General features: G+C 45.4%; 1 protein-coding gene across 4 annotated transcripts in view; it reads right to left on the bottom strand.

The window, feature by feature from the left end:
• Positions 1-20,564, bottom strand: part of PPP2R2B (protein phosphatase 2 regulatory subunit Bbeta) — a 480,390-nt gene that overhangs the window by 253,788 nt on the left and 206,038 nt on the right. The window contains exon 1 of one of the 4 annotated variants that reach the window (XM_077265824.1): positions 6,604-6,821. The exons of the other annotated variants lie outside the window; for them this stretch is intronic. Coding sequence (XP_077121939.1) covers positions 6,604-6,676 — 73 coding nt within the window. The 5' untranslated portion in view covers positions 6,677-6,821. Of the gene's footprint in view, positions 1-6,603; positions 6,822-20,564 lie in introns of those variants that run through there. 4 annotated transcript variants of the gene reach the window in all.

The following is a 20,564-nucleotide window of genomic DNA, read 5'->3' as shown; positions in this document are numbered from 1 at the left end:
CCCTTCAGGTGTTTCACAGGAATTTTTGGAATGTTTAAATAAAAATGAACATTTAACTTTTTTTCACACAAAATTTATTTCAGCTCCAATTTGTTTTATTTTACCAAGGGTAACAGGAGAAAATTGACCACAAAAGTTGTTGTACAATTTGTCCTGAGTACGCTGATACCCCATATGTGGGGGTAAACCACTGCTCGGAAGGGAAGGAGCGCCATTTGACTTTTCAATGCAAAATTGACTGGAATTGAGATGGGACGCAATGTTGCATTTGGAGAGCCCCTGATGTGCCTAAACATTGAAACCCCCCACAAGTGACACCATTTTGGAAAGTAGACCCCCTAAGGAACTTATCTAGATGTGTGGTGAGCACTTTGACCCAACAAGTGCTTCACAGAAGTTTATAATGCAGAGCCGTGAAAATAAAAACTTTTTTTTTTTTTCCCCACAAAAATGATTTTTTAGCCCCCAGTTTTGTATTTTCACAAGGGTATCAGGATAAATTGGACCCAAAAAGTTGTTGTCCAATTTGTCCTGAGTATGCTGATACCCCATATATGTGGGGGGGAACCACTGTTTGGGCGCATGACAGAGCTCTGAAGGGAAGGAGCACTGTTTTACTTTTTCAACGCAGAATTGGCTGGAATTGAGATCGGATGCCATGTCCCGTTTGGAGAGCCCCTGATGTGCCTAAACATTGGAAACCACCCAATTATAACTGATACCCTAATCCAAACACACCCCTTACCCTAATCCCAACAGTAACCCTAACCACACCTCTAACCCAGACACACCCAACCCTATTCCCAACCATAAATGTAATCCAAACCCTAACCCTAACTTTAGCCCCAACCCTAACTGTAGCCTTAACCCTAGCCCCAACCCTAGCCCTAACCCTAGCAATAACCCTAGCCCCAACCCTAGCCCCAACCCTAACCCTAAATACATTTTTTTTATTTTTTTATTTTTCCCTAACTAAGGGGGTGATGAAGGGGGGTTTGATTTACTTTTATAGCGGGTTATTTAGCGGATTTTTATGATTGACAGCCGTCACACACTGAAAGACGCTTTTTATTGCAAAAAATATTTTTTGAGTTACCACATTTTGAGAGCTATAATTCTTCCATATTTGAGTCCAGAGTCATGTGAGGTCTTGTTTTTTGCGGGACGAGTTGACGTTTTTATTGGTAACATTTTCGGGCACGTGACATTTTTTGATCGCTTTTTATTCCGATTTTTGTGAGGCAGAATGATCAAAAACAGCTATTCATGAATTTCTTTTGGGGGAGGCGTTTATACCTTTCTGCGTTTGGTAATATTGATAAAGCAGTTTTATTCGTCGGGTCAGTACGATTACAGCGATCTCATTTATATCTTTTTTTATGTTTTGGCGCTTTTATACGATAAAAACTATTTTATAGAAAAAATAATTATTTTGTCATCGCTTTATTCTCAGGACTATAACTTTTTTATTTTTTCGCTGATGATGCTGTATGGCGGCTTGTTTTTTGCGGGATAAGATGACGTTTTCAGCGGTACCATGGTTATTTATATCTGTCTTTTTGATCGCGTGTTATTCCACTTTTTGTTCCACGGTATGGTAATAAAGCGTTGTTTTTTGCCTCTTTTTCTTACGATGTTTACTGAAGGGGTTAACTAGTGGGAAAGTTTTATAGGGCGGGTCGTTACGGACGCGGCGATACTAAACATGTGTACTTTTATTGTTTGGTTTTTTTTTTATTTAGATAAAGAAATGTATTTATGGGAATAATATATTTTTTATTGTTTCTTCTTTATTTAGGATTTTTTTTTTTTTTTTTTTTTTTTACACAAGTGGAAATTTTTTTTTTTTTACTTTGTCCCAGGGGGGGGAAATCACAGATCGGTAATCTGACAGTGTGCACAGCACTCTGTCAGATCACCGATCTGCCTCACAGCACTGCAGGCTTACCAGCGCCTGCTCTGAGCAGGCACTCGGTAAGCCACCTCCCTCCCTGCAGGACCCGGATGCCGCGGCCATCTTGGATCCGGGACCTGCAGCGAGGAAAGAGGTAGGAGACCCACGGTGCAACACGATCACATCGCGTTGCTCCGGGGGTCTCAGGGAAGCCTGCAGGGAGCCCCCTCCCTGCTCGATGCTTCCCTATACCGCCGGCACACCGCGATCATGTTTGATCGCGGTGTGCCGGGGGTTAATGTGCCGGGGGCGGTCCGTGACCGCTCCTGGCACATAGTGCCGGATGTCAGCTGCGATATGCAGCTGACACCCGGCCGCGATCGGCCGCACTCCCCCCCGTGAGCGCGGCCAATCGCGTATGACGTACTATCCAGTCAGTGGTCATACGGGCCCACCCCACCTCGACGGGATAGTACGTCATATGTCAGAAAGGGGTTAAATGGGTTCTCCAAAAATGTAATAAAATGCCCTCCATCACATTTAAAAAGGCAGACCATCCTAGTCACGTGTCAGGACAAGCTACAATCTGAAGGAAAATTGCCCCAAGACCTGTGTCTCAACTGACAGAAGCGCTAAGCACACATCCTGGTGCTGTTGGAAAAATGTCTAAAAGCAAAAAAAAAATAATAATCTTCTCATTGGCCGAATAAGCATGGGAGACTGAGCATAAAGGATTCTTTCTCCAGCCTCAGTCAGCCAAAGATAACGTTTATTTCTGCTGACCCTCATCTCCAGCAGCTCAGGTATGTGCGCTTATGACTAGTGATGAGCGAGTATACACTGTGTGGAGAATAATTAGGCAAGTTGTATTTAAGAGGATTATTTTTATTATTGATCAAGAACTATGTTCTCAAACAACCCAAAAGACTCATATCAAAGCTTAATATTTTTGGAAGTTGGAATGTTTTTTTTTTTAGATTTGGCCATCTTCGGAAGATATCTGTTTGTGCAGGTAACTATTAGGCTGTGTGCACACGTTCAGGATTTTTCGCGGTTTTTCACTATAAGCATCCATTAAGCATCCTATTATTAGAATGCAACCCGCAATTTTTGTGCACATGTTGCGCTTTTTCCGTGGCGGAATCGTATTCCGGAAAAAAAACGCAGCATGTTCATTCTTTGTGCGGAATGACCACTACGTCATCACAGGTCATTCTGACACTGCATTACTGTGAACGGGAGCATCGGGAACGCTGCGGGGGACGCCGGAAGGTGAGAATACCACAATTTTTTATTATTTTTAACATTATTTCTTTTTACTATTGATGCTGCATAAAGGCAGCATCAATAGTAAAAATTTGGTCACACTTCTCAAACACTGTTTGACAAGTGTGACCAAACTGTCAGTCAGTTTTCCAAGCGATGCTACAGATCGCTGGGAAAACGCTAGCATTCTGCAAGCTTATTACGCTTGTAAAACGTTAGTGTTTAGCGGGAAAACGCATGCCAATTCCACATGCGTTTTTCCAGTGGCAGGGAGTTCCAGAATTGCTGCGGCAATTCCGGACGTGTGCACATAGCCTTACTGTGCAGAATTATTCGACAACTTAATAAAAACCAAATATATTCCCATCTCACTTGTTTATTTTCACCAGGCAAACCAATACAACTGTACAAAATTTAGAAATAAACATTTCTGACATGCAAAAACAAACCCCCCCAAAATTAGTGACCAATATAGCCACATTTCTTTATGATGACACTCAACAGCCTTCCATCCATAAATTCTGTAAGTTGCTTGATCTGTTTATGATCAACATTGCATGCAGCAGCCACCACAGCCTCCCAGACACTGTTCCCAGAGGTGTACTGTTTTCCCTCCCTGTAGATCTCACATTTTATGAGGGACCACAGGTTCTCTATGGGGTTCAGATCAGGTGAACAAGGAGGCCATGTCATTTTTTTCTTCTTTGAGACCTTTACTGGCCAGCCACGCTGTGGAGTAGTTGGAGGCATGTGATGGAGCATTGTCCTGCATGAAAATCATGTTTTTCTTGAATGATACCGACTTCTTCCTGTACCACTGCTTGAAGAAGTTGTCTTCCAGAAACTGGCAGTAGGTCTTGGAGTTGAGCTTCACTCCTCAACCTGAAAAGGTCCCACAAGTTCATCTTTGAGGATACCAGCCCATACCAGTACCCCACCTCCACCTTGCTGGCGTCTGAGTCGGAGTGGCCCTTTACTGATCCAGCCTCTAGCCCATCCATCTGGCCCATCAAGAGTAACTCATTTCATCAGTCCATAAAACCTTTGAAAAGTCAGTCTTAAGATATTTCTTGGTGCAGTCTTGACGTTTTATCTTATGTTTCTTGTTCAAAGGTGGTCGTTTTTCAGCCTTCCTTACCTTGGCCATGTCCCCGAGTATCGCACACCTTGTGCTTTTTGTTACTCCAGTAATGTTGCAGCTTTGAAATATGGCAAAACTGGTGGCAAATGGCATCTTGGCAGCTTCACGCTTGATTTTCCTCAATTCATGGGCAGTTATTTTGCGCTTTTTTGCCTAACACGCTTCATGCGACCCTGTTGGCTATTTGCCATAAAACGCGTGATTGGTGATCACGCTTCAAACGCTTGGCAATTTCAACACTGCTGAATCCCTCTGCAAGACATATCACAATTTTGGACTTTTCAGAGCCCGTCAAATCTCTCTTCTGACCCATACTTTCAAGATAATCTTTAAGTGTAAATGGACCTTAATCCCTCCACTCCAGCATGTACAAGGCCAATTTTTACATTTCTGACCAGTGTCACTTTATGAGGTTATAGCTCTGGAATGCTTCAGCGGATCCCACAGATTCTGAGAAAATTTTTCGTTGACATATTGCACTTCACGATACTGGTTAAAAAAAATTTGATATAACTTACGTTTGTGAAAAAAACTGAAATTTGCCGAAAATTTTCAAAATTAAGCAATTTTTAAACTTTTAATTCTTATGCCCTTAAATCAGAGATATGTCAAACAAAATAGTAAACATTTCCTACATGTCTACTTCACATCAGAACAATTTTTTTAATCAAATTTTTCTTTTTCTTAGGAACGCAAATCAGATAACATACTTTGCACTGACGAGGGGCAACACCCCAAAACAGTGTATGCAAATTGAGACCAAGGTTTGACTTTTATCTGAAGTCATATTGCAAAGCTTGTGAAAGAGTAAATATTGACTTATAGGGTTGCAGCTTCCAATAGGTGGAGCTAGAGGTCTAATCCACTTCCTTTATAAAAAGACAATTTACAAATTTTATGATAAAAAAAATGGACCTGGAAACATGATTTTCCAGGTCTGTAAAATTATGGCAAAACTAAACTTGGACCCGTAGAAGCGCAGGACAGCGCGAAACGGCCGTCGTCGTTCTCCTCTGCTCACACGGGCTGAGGCCCTCTCTCTCTCCCCCGGCCATATCAGTTCTCTGGATGTGTTATCGTGAATAAAGGAATAATTTTAATGAAGACGGGTGAGTGCCCTCATTATTCGTTCTTGCAAAGATATTTTGGACTATAATTCTGTATATCTGCCCCCAATCCGACCTGGAAGAGAAGAAAAATAAATTATACTCACCTAGGGGTGGTCCGGTCCGATGGGTGTTGCAGGTCCGGGTCCGGCACCTCCCTTCTTGGGATTCCGCTCTCCTGCTTGCTTCATGGCTCCCCGGAACGGCGCAGACATATGCCCTGTTGAGGGCAGAGTAAAGTACTGCATTGCGCAGGAGCTCGATGTCGGGGAGCCATGAAGCAAGCAGGAGAGCGGCATCCCAAGAAGAAGGGAGGTGCCGGACCCCGACCTGCGACACCCATCGGACCAGACCGCCCCAGGTGAGGATAATTTATTTTTCTTCTCTTACAGGTCGGATTGGGGGCAGATTACAGAATTATAGAATGCTGTATGCAAGTCCTGAAAGGAGATGGCTGTATCTCCTATCGGCCAAACCTGGTGACAGGTTCCTTTTACTATCAAATGTTCATTTCTTGATTGTGATTTGGATGCCACATTTTAGTTTTACTTTATCTTCGTTCTCAGAGGGTAGTTTACCATTCAGGACTGTATCAATGTAGACATTTTTTCCGTTGGGTATCCACTCCTACCAGGGATTTAATTCCTGCCAACCAACAGCCTCATTAATGGACTAGTGTGACAAACTAATACTTATATTTATACTTTTTGGCTTATTCATTGGATTTTACCACACAGAATCCTACGCTTGTCTGCAGCTTTCTGTTGTATCCTGTTTTTCATATATCAGTGAGGACGCTGATGTTATCTTTGTTATGTTCGTTCAAAAAATTCTAAGCATCAGAAATTACAGTCCAAGAATGTACAGACGTACACATTACATACTGAAAATATATATTATATGACTAGAATAGATGAAGGGAAGGCAATCGCACCTGGGGGGCCTAAAGAGCTGCCTATGGCCCATATGGAAATTACAATTACTATCACTTTCACACCATTGGGGGCCCTATTGGATCTCTGAAAATGGGGTCCACGAGCTTCAAGTTCCACCCGTTGGGTATAATGGCTCCCCATAGACACATTGCCTACACAGTACAGACACAAATGACAATTGCACACGTTACCTACACATTGTAGATACACACACTATGCGCACACTACATAGCACCACTGATGAAGCATTAATGCACTTGCTTTTCTTGTAGACGGATGGCTCTCGGTCACGCATGCGGTCCTGGGCCCAGCACCAGATCAGGAGCGCAGCCATGATGGGGCACAGCCGTCCCGGCGCACGCACTGCCCGCACACACTGCCCGCATACATGTGCGCACAGCGGGGCCTCTCCCCGACTACTAGCCTGCAGGCAGGAGAGGGAGGGGCACAGCCTGCTGCGTTTTAGTGCCGGTAAAGTGGCGCCAAGGAGGCTGCAGGGAGTAGTGGCCCCAATCCTTAGCGCTGCAGGAGGCTGTGGGCGGAGCCTATTCTGCACCCAGAGCAGAACGCAGACTGCAGCAGGTGCCGCATCTGACCCTGTCCTGCGCCGAGTACCAGCACTCACAGCAGCGGTCACATCTGTGTGTGGACTCCCTGATGACAGAGAGGGGTTGGGAGGGGAAACGCAGGAAAATGCGCCCTGGGGCAGGTCGGGGAACCAGGGTATAGGCCCCAATGTCAGCGTATGTGCTACAGTCTCTGATCTGTGCATTGTCTTGACTAAATCTAAAGAAAGTGCTCAGTACCTACAGCGTACACAGTTACAGAGCCGCTAGTTCCCAATACTCAGCTTTATTTTGCTCACTTATATAGCGCCATTAATTCCACAGCGCTTTGCACACATTATCATCCCATTGGGGATCACAATCTAAATTCCCTATCAGTATGTGTTTGGAGTGTGGGAGAACCCGGAGGAAACCTACGCAAATAAGGGGAGATCATACAAACTCCTTGCAGATGTTGGACTTGCAGGTGAGGTCCTTGGTGGGATTTGAACCCAGGACTCCAGCGCTGCAAGGCTGCCGTGTTAACCACTGAGCCACCGTGCTGCTTTCTAATGCTGGGATTGTAAGGATTGTAAGGTCATGTTCACACATTCAGGATTTGGTCAGTATTTTACATCAGTCTTTATAAGCCAAAACCAGGAGTGAGTGATAAATGCAGAAGTGGTGACGTGTTTCTATTCTACTTGTCAGAAGCATAGCTCTACCACGGGAGCAGCCCCAGGCTCCGCGTTCTGAGGGCCACCCAGAGCTACACTACTGTAACTGTATTGGTGTGCACAGCACGCCCTTACACTGCAGCAGAGCAAGGAGAAGTGATTTGTCCTGTCATTGCAAATGCAACTGTATAAGGCTACGTTCACATTTGCGTTGTGCGCCGCAGCGTCGGCGCCGCAGCGCACAACGCAAACAAACGCATGCACAACGCTGCGTTTTGCGCCGCATGCGTCCTTTTTTTAATTGATTTTGGACGCAGCAAAAATGCAACTTGCTGCGTCCTCTGCGCCCAGACGCGGGCGCCGCAGCAACGCATGCGGCGCAAAACACAAGTGCGACGCATGTCCATGCGCCCCCATGTTAAATATAGGGGCGCATGACGCATGCGGCGACGCTGCGGCGCCCGACGCTGCGGCGCACACCGCAAATGTGAACGTAGCCTGGATGCAGATACAGCTGTCCGAATTGATGAGAGAGGGAGCGTTACGCTCCCTCTGCCATAATCCCCCTGTCAGTATCTGACGTCACTGAGGCAGACACTGACAAAGGGTCGTGATGACGTCACTACTTGGCGCCTACTGTCCGGAGATGTGCGGGTGCTGGAAGCAGCGGAGGAACAAGGAGGAGAGATGGGGGGCTTTATACTATATAGTCTGCCTATGGGGAATGCATTACACTATATAGAGTCTGCCTATGGGGAGTGCATTATACTGTATAGAGCCTGCCTATGGGGAGTGCATTATACTGTATAGAGTCTGCTTATGGGGGTGCATTATACTATATAGAGTCTGCCTATGGGAAATACATTATATCATATAATGAGTCTACCTATGGGGAGTGCATTATACTATATAGAGTCTGCCTATGGGGAGTGCATTATACTATATAGAGTCTGCTTATGGGGGTGCATTATACTATATCGAGTCTGCCTAGGGGAAATGCATTATATCATATAATGAGTCTACCTATGGGGAGTGCATTATACTATATAGAATCTGCCTATTGGGAGTGCATTATATTATATAGAGTCTACCTATGGGGAGTGCATTATACGATCTAGTCTCCCTATGGGGGTGCAATATACTATATAGTCTGCCTATAGGGGTGCATTATACTGTATAGAGTCTGCCTATGGGGAGCGCGTTATACTATATTGTCTGCCTAAGGAGAGTGCAGTATAGTATAGATTCTGTCTATAGGGGGGCGCAACATACTATAGAGTCTGCCTATGGTGGATGATTTACACTATATAGAGTCTGCCCATGGGGGTGCTGTCCGGAGATATGCGGGCGCTGGAAGCTTTATACTATATAGTCTGTCTATGGCGGTGCATTATACTATATTGAGTTTGCCTATGGGGGGTGCATTATACTATATAGAGTCTGCCCATGGGGGGTGCATTATACAATATAGAGAGTCTGCCTATGAGGAGTACATTATGCTATAGTAGAGACTAAACCCAAATATATACCATACAGGGATAACGGGGAAACTTTCAAAATGATAATATACCCCAAAGAAGGGAAGTGAATAGCCCAAGGTAAAATGGATTTATTTAAATATCAGATAAAAATAATTTATTTAAAAGAGAGCAATAATACAAAATAAATGATTGAAATGGGAAGAGAACAAGGCTGACCCCAGAGCAAACAAGATCACAGGCAAAACACGTAAAACAGGCAAGTACAGAAATTAAAGCTGTAAAATAGTGATAGCCACATAAAATGTGTATAACAACAATAAAAGCCAAGTGGGTAAAGTAACTTAAAACACAAGTGTGGCAATTAAAGAAATACAAAAATGTAAATGTACATGGCAAAGCACTAGTGCGACAAATAATGATGTTAAAGGACATTGCATATAAATCTGTGCATAAAACAATAAATAATATAGTACATATAAGGGGTCAGAAATGAATGATCCACAGAAAATTAAGGGGCAGTGTGCTAAAGTGCAAGTGCATAAGGCGTAGAGACATTCAGATAGTTGCAATTGCAGCAAAAAAAAATCCAAAAAACATAGGTATAGAGAAATGGATGAATGGAAGTGCGGCCAATACCTGTGTAGATGAGGTTGCTCAGGAGGGAAAACCCTGAGGCGCGTTTCGCGGTCATTTCTTCCTGGAGGCAAGGGGGGCGCATAGAAATACACAAACCATATAGAGTCTGCCTCAGACATATGACATATACACACACAGATTAGATAGATTTACAGATAGATACAAAAACAAATATGTGAGTGAGACATATAATCAGTGCTTTGTGTATGCAGATTCCTGTATATGTATTTAATTAGTGATTATTTTTCTGAAGAAAAAAAAAATGACATGGCCTCCCATGTAATTTTCTCAACCAGCAAAGGGAAAATGGACAGATGTTTGCTGATGTTTATAGCCTGGGAAGGAGGTAATACCCATGGAACTTCTCAGGCTATTTATATCAGCTCACAAATGTATACTTAGCCTTTCCTGGTTATTAAAATGTGGGACCCCCCCGAATACAAAATGACGTAAGGTCCCCCAATAATTAATAACCAGCAAAGGCTAGGCAGACAACTGCAAACTGATATTAATAGCATAGGAAGGGGCCATGGATATTGGCAAAAAAACAGCTCTCAGCCGCCCCAGAAAAGGTGCATTTTAAGATGCGCCAATTCTGACACTTAGCCTCGCTCTTACAGTCCCTGGTGCGGTGGCAAGTGGGTTGCTAGTTGCGGAGGGAGAGGTCACCTTTGTATTGTTAGGCAACATCAAGCCCAGAGGTTAGTAATGGAGAGGCGTCTAAGACATTCCCATTACTAAACTCAGTCATGTAATATAGCTGGATGTGTGTGTGTGTATGTGTGTGTGTGTGTGTGTGTGTGTGTGTGTGTGTGTGTGTGTGTGTGTGTGTGTGTGTGTGTGTGTGTGTGTGTGTGTGTGTGTGTGTGTCCCCGGGATTGGCTTCTGTACCGTCGCAGCTACAGCCACAAAATATTGCACAGTGAGGCAAAATTTTAACCCGCGCTTTCCAATTCACCAATTTTGCCCCTATCTACATAATGGGGGGAAAAAGTGAAAGGAAAAGTGTTGGAGGCAAATTGACAGCTGCCAGATGTGAACAAGGGGGACTTAAAGAGTGAGAGCGATGGCGCCAGAGAGTATATACCGTACAGTTGCTAAGGTGGGGCCCCGACATGGGATACTCACCACACACTACCACGTGCTTGAACACATACCACCCTCAGCACACATTTCACCACACATACACCAACCTCGCCACATAAAAGTCAAAACACAAAAGTTGCCACTCAAAACTCACCATGCGCAAGATTCGCCACATGCAAAACTAGGCTCACACAAAAAACTCGCCACACGTGCAAAACTCACCTCATGAAAAACTCGCCACACGCAACTTTTATACATGTGGCAATTTTTCCACGTATGCAAGTTTTGCAACACATGCAAAAGTTGCCTCACACAAAACTTGCACATACTCAAAACGCACCACACATGAAACTCGCTACTTGCAAAACTCGCCATGCGCAAAACTTGCTTCACACAACTTGCTACACTGACCTGTCACATGAAACTCGACACACAAAAGTTGCTACACGCATGTCGCCACACAAAACTCAACACACACAACTTGACACATGAAACTCGCCCTAAAACACACACAAGTCTGGTATTATCCTTCAAAAATAAAAATCGGATTAATAAGCAGACAAACTGCAAGAGCAACAAATGTACCATATAGGAAATACGGCCGCTGTCAGTCACATGACCTGTCTATTATGTGTATGTGTGAGCTAATATATACTGCCAGGGGGGAGGGCTTCCTGTTGGCTGGGGATTTATCAGGCTGCCAATTTAGCTTACAAATACTGAGGTAAAAATACTGAGCAAATAACGTGTGAACGAGGTCCAATACAGGAGGAGATGACATACAGATATATACTATATACAGGAGGAGATGACACACAGATATGTACTATATACAGGAGCAGATGACACAGGTACAGTATATACTATATACAGGAGGAGATGACAGTTATATATACTATATAAAAGAGGAGATGACACCGGTATATACTATATACAGGAGGAGATGACTTACAAATACTGAGGTAAAAATACTGACCAAATAACGTGTGAACGAGGTCTAATACAGGAGGAGAGGACTTACAGGTATATACTATATATAAGAGGCGATGACATACAGGTATATACTATATACAGGAGGAGATGACTTACAAATACTGAGGTAAAAATACCAAATAACGTGTGAACGAGGTCCAATACAGGAGGAGATGACATACAGGTATATACTATATATATAAGAGGAGATGACATACAGGTATATACTATATACAGGAGATAACACAGGTATATACAGGAGGAGATGACACAGGTATATACTATATAAAAGAGGAGATGACAGGTATATACAGGAGGAGATTACATACAGCAGGTACATACTATATACAGGGGAGATGACATACAGGTATATACTATATACAGGAGATGACAGATATATACTATATATAGGAGGAGATGACATACAGGTATATACTATGTACAGGAGGAGATGACATACATGTATCTACTATATAATTGTCTGAAGGTCACTTCTGTCTGTCTGTCTGTCACGGATATTCATTGGTCTCAGCCTCTGTCTGTCATGGAAATCCAAGTCGCTGATCGTTTTGCCACGACCAATCAGCAACGGGTACAGTCCGGCGGCAAAATGGCCGCTCCATAGTCCCCGCAGTCAGCGCCCGCTCCATAGTCCCCGCAGTCAGCGCTCACACAGGGTTAATGGCAGCGGTAATGGACCGCGTTATGCCGCGGGTAACGCACTCCGTTACCGCTGGTATTAACCCTGTGTGACCAACTTTTTACTATTGATGCTGCCTATGCGGCATCAATAGTTAAAAGATCTAATGTTAAAAATAATTAAAAAAAAAAAAAAAATCGTTATATACTCACCGTCCGTCGGCCCCTCGGATCCAGAACCGGCCTTTCCCGCTTCTCGCGACGCTCTGGTGACCGCACCTTGCATTGCGGTCTCGCGAGACCGCTACGTCATCATCTCGCGAGACCGCAATGCACTCTTGGGACCGGAGCACGCGAGGAGCGTCGGCAACCGCTTCGCCTGGATCCGGGGCCAACGAAAGGTGAGTGTATAACTTTTTTTTATTTTTTTATTTATTTATTATTTTTTTTTTAACAGGGATATGATGCCCACACTGCTATACACTATGTGGCCTGTGCTATACACTACATGGCCTGTGCTATACACTACATGCGTGGGCTGTGTTATACGCTACGTGGGCCGTGCTATATACTCCCTGGGCCGTGCTATATACTCCGTGGGCCGTGCTATATACTCCGTGGGCCGTGCTATATACTCCGTGGGCCGTGCTATATACTCCGTGGGCCGTGCTATATACTCCGTGGGCCGTGCTATATACTCCGTGGGCCGTGCTATATACTCCCTGGGCCGTGCTATATACTCCGTGGGCCGTGCTATATACTCCGTGGGCTGTTATATACTACATGGCTGGCCGCGAACAATCAGCGACAGGTGCAGTCCGGCCGCGAATTGGCGCGGGATTTGAACCACGCTGCCTTAGAATTGGGCTACCATCTAGTATACTATATAAAAGAGGAGATGACACGTATATACAGGAGGAGATGACATACAGCAGGTACATACTATATACAGGGGAGATTGCATACAGGTATACACTATATACAGGAGATGACAGGTATATGCTATATACAGGAGATGACACAGGTATATACTATATATAGGAGGAGATGGCATACAGGTACAGTATATACTATATACAGGAGGAGATGACATACAGGTATATACTATATAAAAGAGGAGATGACACAGGTATATACAGGAGGAGATGACAGCAGGTACATACTATATACAGGAGATAACACGTATATACTATATACAGGAGATGACACACGTATATACTATATATAGGAGGAGATGACAGTTATATACTATATACAGGAGGAGATGACAGATATATACAATATACAGGAGGAGATGACACACAGGTATATACTATTTACAGGAGAGAGGACATACAGGTATATACTATATACAGGGGAGATGACATACAGGTATATACTATATATAAGGGAGATGACAAACATGTATATACCGAGGGGAAAATGAGAGGTGTGAGGTGAAAATGAAAAGGTGCGAGTGCAAAATGAGAGGAATGAGGGAGAATAGTGCAGTGATCAGAAAATGACAGATGTGTTAGGGGGGAATGAGAGGAGGGGGAAAATAAGAGGACTGAGGGAAAATGAGAGGTATGAGGGAGAAAATGAGAGATGTGAGGGGGAAAATGAGAGGCGTGATGGGAAAATAAGAAGTGAGGTGCTATAACTAACCACCGATATTTACTATGCCCAGGCAACGCTGGGCTTTTCAGCTAGTATTGTATAAAAACACAGAATAAAGTACTCCAATTCAAAGAATGACACAGACTCCTTTAAATCAATCTTAATTAAGCCATACTCTTGTCATCACCCATTCCAGTGTAGCCAGTGTCCCCTGTTGAAGAATTAAAATAATATTTCTGGAGCGGCTGAAAGCTGATTTTTAGCATGGGGTGGGGGAATGAGACACCCACCAGGGCCGTGGGATACTCAGAACCAGGTCAGACAGTTCTTTGGGGAAGTCACGGGGCCATGACCCGGCTCCGTGGCCCTGGGCGTGCAATAAAAATGCAAGGGGGAAGTTATATGGGATTGATTTGTGATGCCAACGGTGGTGTTCGGCAAAGGATGGCCGATGCTGCGATTCAGGTCCACTGGGGCCGATGGTGACACAGCAAAGATGTTCCAGCTCTCCCCCAGGGCATATATAAGGTAAACTAGGCGATGGGTACTATTGTAGTACTGGGCAGGTGATGCAGTAAATAATTCTGAGAACACAGCAGGGTGCAGTCTTCACACTTTGTAACCTAAGTCCATGAGTAATCACCAGCCGGGTGCTGTGTCCTCCAGATCGGTGGTCCAGCCTGCTCTCGGGTAGTTTAGGTGCACTTTTCGAGGACCCCCTTGTTGTACCTTTCTCTGTGCTGGCTCACACCCTGCTGCCCTGCGCCTCACATAGTGTCCCAAGCCAGCAGCCTTAGGTCCTGTCGGGTGATGTCCTCCTGGTCCCCTTGACCCTATGTGGCTGCCTTTTTAGCGAATGTGTGTAGATTTGGCTGTGGCACATACAGACACCACAGCCTCCGTTTTGCTAGCCGAGTCCTACAGTCTCTTTAATAGTCTGTGGCCGGTCCCCTCTGCAACCTGGTCCCTCCACCCGACTACGGTCAGCATGCTTTCGGGCGCCACGAGTGGATTCTTCACTTCCCTGGCCCCTAGGACCTCTTCTCTCAGGAGCTCCTCTCTTCTCAGCTCTCCTCTGCCTAACTCCTCACAGACTGACTCCTCCCGTTTCCATGACAACACTTCACACCCAACTGTCACTATCTCATCCACCTACACCCTCTAACTAGTTCCCCCTCTAGCCGGAGATGGGGCCTAAACAGGATCCGCCCAGATCCCCTTGCCTGGAGTGGTGTGGTGTTGGATGCTAGTGTGTAGGTACCAGTTAGTGCCCCCTCCTTAACCGAGAGTGGGGTACCACACCTCTGGCTGAGGTGCGGTACCTCTGTGGCGACTGGACCCTCAGTCCCCCCCGTTAAACAACACGTCCGCAGGCTGGAACAGAGTAAAATAGATGTTAAAAACATGCAAATATTTCCTGAAATGCATTTCAACAGGTAAAACAGTTAATCAGGCAACTTTCTTGCCTTTATGGGAGGTATTTTTTTTACTTGAACGTTGCATATAAACAAAACATAGCTCTATCAAGTTCAGCAGCTTTTAGTGAGATCCAAACCGGGGTGTCCTTCTCTCAGTGTAACATGGGGGAACCTGTCTTAAACTCCCAACGTTGGGCCTGAGCATGGCTACAGGGTATATTGGTTCAACGTGTTGGACCACTTTTCGGCCACGCCAGATGGTTTTTATTCTCTGGTCAATTGTAAAGTGTAGGCTGTGTGCACACGTCCCGGATTTTTCGCGTTTTTTTCCTGCTATAAAACCGCAAAAAACCCCACTCACATTAAGCATCCTATTAAAAGAATGCAATCCGCATTTTGTATGCACATGCTGCGTTCTTTTCCTGAGCAGAAACGCATTCCGGAAAACAAAGCATGTTCATTAATTTGCCGAATCGCGGGGATTCCGCACACATAGGAATGCATTGATCCGCTTCCTTCCCGCATGGGGCTATGCCCACCATGCGGGAAGTACGCGGATCATGTGCGGATGGTACCCAGGGTGGAGGAGAGGAGACTCTCGTCCAGGCCCTGGGAACCATATAATTGTTAAAAAAAACTAATTAAAATAAAATATTGTGATATACTCACCTGATGGCCCCCGGAGTCCTCCCGCCTCGTTATTTTTAACATTACATCTTTTTACTATTGATGCTGCATAGGCAGCATCAACAGTAAAAAGTTGGTCACGCTTGTCAAACACTTCGTTTGACAAGTGTGACCAACCTGTCAATCAGTTTTCCAAGTGATGCTACAGATCGCTTGGAAAACGCTAGCATTCTGCAAGCTAATTATGCTTGCAAAACACTAGTGTTTAGCGGGAATATGCATGCCAATTCCGCATGTGATATACCCGCGGCAGGAGTTGCGGAATTGCCGCGGAAATTCTGCAACGTGTGCACTTAGCCTAAAACCCACAAGGAGCACATTAAGTGCTAACTATTTACAATAAGATTTCTGGCCATTCACCCTCCATGACTACATTGTCTTTAAACTCCACAAGCACACACTCTAACTTGCCATAGTAATCACTTCTTACTTCCTCTTTGACGGCAGTTCTTGGTGCCTGCAACCTCCTGACCGGGAAAGTTTTTTTTCAAGTATCACGCGGGTGACAAACTGTCCAGATTCTGCAGCCGAGGTCTGAGTGGCCTGTGACCGCACTGCCATTTTTGCTGAATCTGCAAGGACTGGTGCAGCGTCCGGGGTCTAAGCTGCTGGTTGCTTTTCTGGAACTGCGACCACTGGCATAGGGGCAACACATCCCCACGTACACACACATTGAGGGCGGACCACCCCCTTTCGCCCACATGCTGGGTTAAGGGCACCAGATCCCCTGGGTACAGGTCACGATCGGGGTGCCCCTCTAGCAAGTGTGACTCCAGTTCCCATCGAGTCACAAACAGTTCTGAGGCCACACTAGGCTCCTTGATAAACCCCCAGCCCTTTTTTAAGTCAAAGGAGACCACTGTGCCTAGCCTCTGCGGACCTCGGTCGGCGGGTCTAGCATTGCAGGCTTGGCCTTCATATTTCTGTCCTCCATAGCTCTCCACAGGGCTTTGCGTTCTTGAGCCTCCTCTTCCAAGTTGAGTGGTTTCTGACGACAATAGTCCTCCCAACTGAGGGAACTCCATCAGTTCCATTCCCGGGCATTCCCAATGTAAACCCACCCTTTCACTGGGCACTCCCGGGGAATGGGTTCAGGCTGAAGTAGAATCACTAGTCTATCCCCAGTGTCTGCAGTCTGGTCCCAGGCTAAATCCCTAAACACCTAGCCCGGTTTCAGGACTGTTGGGGTAGTTTAAGGGCCCAACTAGGGTTTCCTCGGGCAATGTCGGTACCTGCATCTTTTGCTTCTCCGGTTCCGGGTTCCTCTTCCTTCTCTGGGGTCGAGGATGCTGGTCGCGAGGCCGCCCACCGCTCGGACATCTTTTTCAGCAGAGCTTCCCTCCATTTCGTCATCGTCCCGATTTGTGTCTTTCGGAGCTGGCGGCTTAGCTCCTTCATCTTTGCTCTAAGGAACTCCACATCTACCACGAGCAGCTGGTCATGGTCTTCCTCCATTCGGCTGGGGGAGTTCACCGCTTCCACCCCACGCTCCGGAGTTCTCCGGCCACCACTCACCATGGTGCTCTCCCGGTACCTTGCCTCCTCTCCCAATGCACACCTTGTCGTACACTCTAGTGTTCCTTCCGCCCTCGTGAACCTTAGCCAGGTCCTGAGCCTCTGCTGGCCCATCAGTCTGCTGCTCTCCAGGTGGGATGAATCGAGCACACCGGGGTTTCGGGTCCTCTCCTGCTTCCCGCCGGCTGATGTCCAAGTGCAGGGCCGGGCCTCTTTGCGCTCTTTCTTGAGCTCTGCCCACGACAACACACCTCCTGCTTCCCGCACACCGCATGGCGTGATAATGGCGGTTACCACACAGTTCAATAAAGTTTATGGCACACAGGACGCGGTGGTACCGGGCAACGAAATCCTGTTCGTGATGGTAAGTTGCGACACCCACCAGGGCCGTGGGGTACTCATAACCGGGTCGGACAGTTGTTTGGGGGAAGTCACAGGGCTGTGACCCGACTCAGTGGCCTTGGGTGGCAATAAAATGTTAGGGGGCAGTTATAAGGGATTGATTTGTGACGCCACCCGTGTTGTTAGGCAAGGGATCGCAGATGCTGCAGTTCTGGTCCACTGGGGCACATGGTGATGCAGCAAAGATGGTACAGCTTCCCACAGGTAGAACGGGGCCCCCGGGCAGATATAACAGTCGGTTCAGGTGGTGGTGAACGTTGGGGTGCAGAAAATAAGTAAGGGATACAGAAAAGTGCAGTTTTCTTTACCTTTACACCTTGGTAAATGAACATGCAATCCAGGGTACTAGTTACAGATGACAGAAGGAGTCTGGCTGGCCTGGAAGCATTCAAGGGGTCCACCTTGCCAGGTGGGGTTTGAGGCCTTCTGGCTCTATTTTCGGGTCCCTGCTGCCTGTAGCTAGCTGCGGCCCTCTCCTGAATGTTGAATTTGACCTGTATGGCAGACAGCACGAGCCTATCACGGGCACTGCCTGTTCACTGGCAGCCCCAGGCTCTTGGCCTGCTGTGGTGCCTCCGGGTGTTCAGTGTGGCCAGGGAGCTTGCAATCCCCTGTCCTCTAGGTTCAGCTGTCGGGACGTGCAGCACCCGCACAGCCAAGGACTCTGGCATCCTTCTTATCAGCGCTCCGCTCTGGTGTCAGCTCTGATGCAGCTGCAATTCCCCAGAGCCCTCATCTCCGCTCCTCTCACTAACTCCTCACAGACTCCACTGACTCCTCCTCCAGAGCAGCTCCCCTGAAGTCTGGTCTAGAGCTCCACCATCTGGCCTGGAGCAGGAATTGTGATGCATGCTGTGTATAACCTGGCATGGGGACCTCTTCCTGCTTCCAGGCATAACATCACCTTACAGAGGGAGGCAATATCACCGTGGCAACTGGACTCTGGGGTGCCACAGGAACAATATCCATGGCCCTTTCTTAGCCTATTAATATCATCCCGCAGCTGTCTGCCTAGCCTTTGCTGGTTATTAATTATAGGGGGACCCTACGTCTTTTTTTTTGGGGGGGGGTCCCCCATTTTAATAACAAGGAAAGGCCAAGTATACAGACGTGAGATATTAATAGCCTGGGAAGTTCCGTGGATATTACCCCCTTCCTAGGCTATAAACATCTGCCTCTAACCGCTCACTTTCCCTCTGCTGGTTATGAAAATTACATGGGAGCCCGCCCCATTATTTCAGAAAATAAATTATTTAGTAATCAAATCAAAGAACATCGGTGTGTAAAAATCGGACGGCACTTGCATACTCCCCGAGTGCTGTGTGATTTTTTTCTTGCACCCATTGTCTTATTTCTTCACAAATGGGAACGTGCCCCTACATTGACATTCACGGAAATATATTTTATTATAAGTGTACTCCGGGGTTTATAACATTTACATGGGTACAAAGGGGGCATCATTACTTACTAAGGGGCAAAAAAAGGCTGCTATTTTTGGGCCACTTTTACATAGATGGCCCCTAAACGGGCATTATTACACTAGAATATCACTAAGATACGAGTTTGTGCAGGAAGTGTGTCAAATTTGTCTTGTAATCTCTGCATACAAGTTGTGGCTGGAAGAAGTGGACATGTTGGTCTGGGCCAGATGGAAAAGTGCAGGTCTCCATCAGAAAAAAAAAAAGTCACCAGTAAGTCACTATCTATAACTGTACTATAATCGATGTATGGTCTAGTGAACTGCCATCTACCACTATACTATCACCATATGGAAGGGATATTGGTGCTGTTCTTTGTATAGTGTTTATTATACAATAACAGCATTGTTATCTGCAGAGGTGTCCAGTTTACCTACTATAATTAGGTATCTTTGTATTTGAAAATATGATTAGGGGCCCACTCAGATGTGTTTTGGTCCCCAACCCTTTAATGAACCACAAGCTATGTTTCTGGCTTAACAGACCATGCATTATTAAAATTGTATTCCTATAACCTGCATTACCTCTCCCCCTACGAACTCCATGAAAGCTCTGCAAATATCCAACTGCTCTAGGACAGAGAATGATACAGCATTTAGGAGGCGATCAATATTGTGCATTCTATTTCATATTTGCTATAACTGCATTGCAAAACACAATCTGCTTTTCTAGTCAAAGTTTAAAATACACTTTGAAATGTCTAAGATCAATGCTTTATCGCTGGGAGCATTAACATAATAAATAATGTATCATGCACAATAATGACAAAGCAATAGCCGTCTGACATTTAGACGAAGTCAGTGACCCATAGCTGGACAACTCCTGCATTTTAATCTAATAAAAAATTAAAAACTGTTACATTGCAATTACTTGACTGCACACATCTATAAATAATGGCCAACCTCTCCATTGTTTAATATAATCAGGGTCTATTGCAAATATATGTAGTTTTAGCTGAAAGAGCATTGTAATAAGTGAAGCCAAGATGATAAATGTTCCTGACATCTCCCCGGCATGGTTTTTTTCTTTTTATGACAACTGTTGACAAAATTTCAGCTTATTTTCTATCACACTGAAGGAAAAATAA

The sequence above is a fragment of the Ranitomeya variabilis genome, chromosome 5 (assembly GCF_051348905.1).
Source record: "Ranitomeya variabilis isolate aRanVar5 chromosome 5, aRanVar5.hap1, whole genome shotgun sequence".
Taxonomy (NCBI): domain Eukaryota; kingdom Metazoa; phylum Chordata; class Amphibia; order Anura; family Dendrobatidae; genus Ranitomeya; species Ranitomeya variabilis.
Note: the sequence above shows the minus strand (reverse complement) of the source record. Positions and strands in the feature narration are given on the sequence as shown.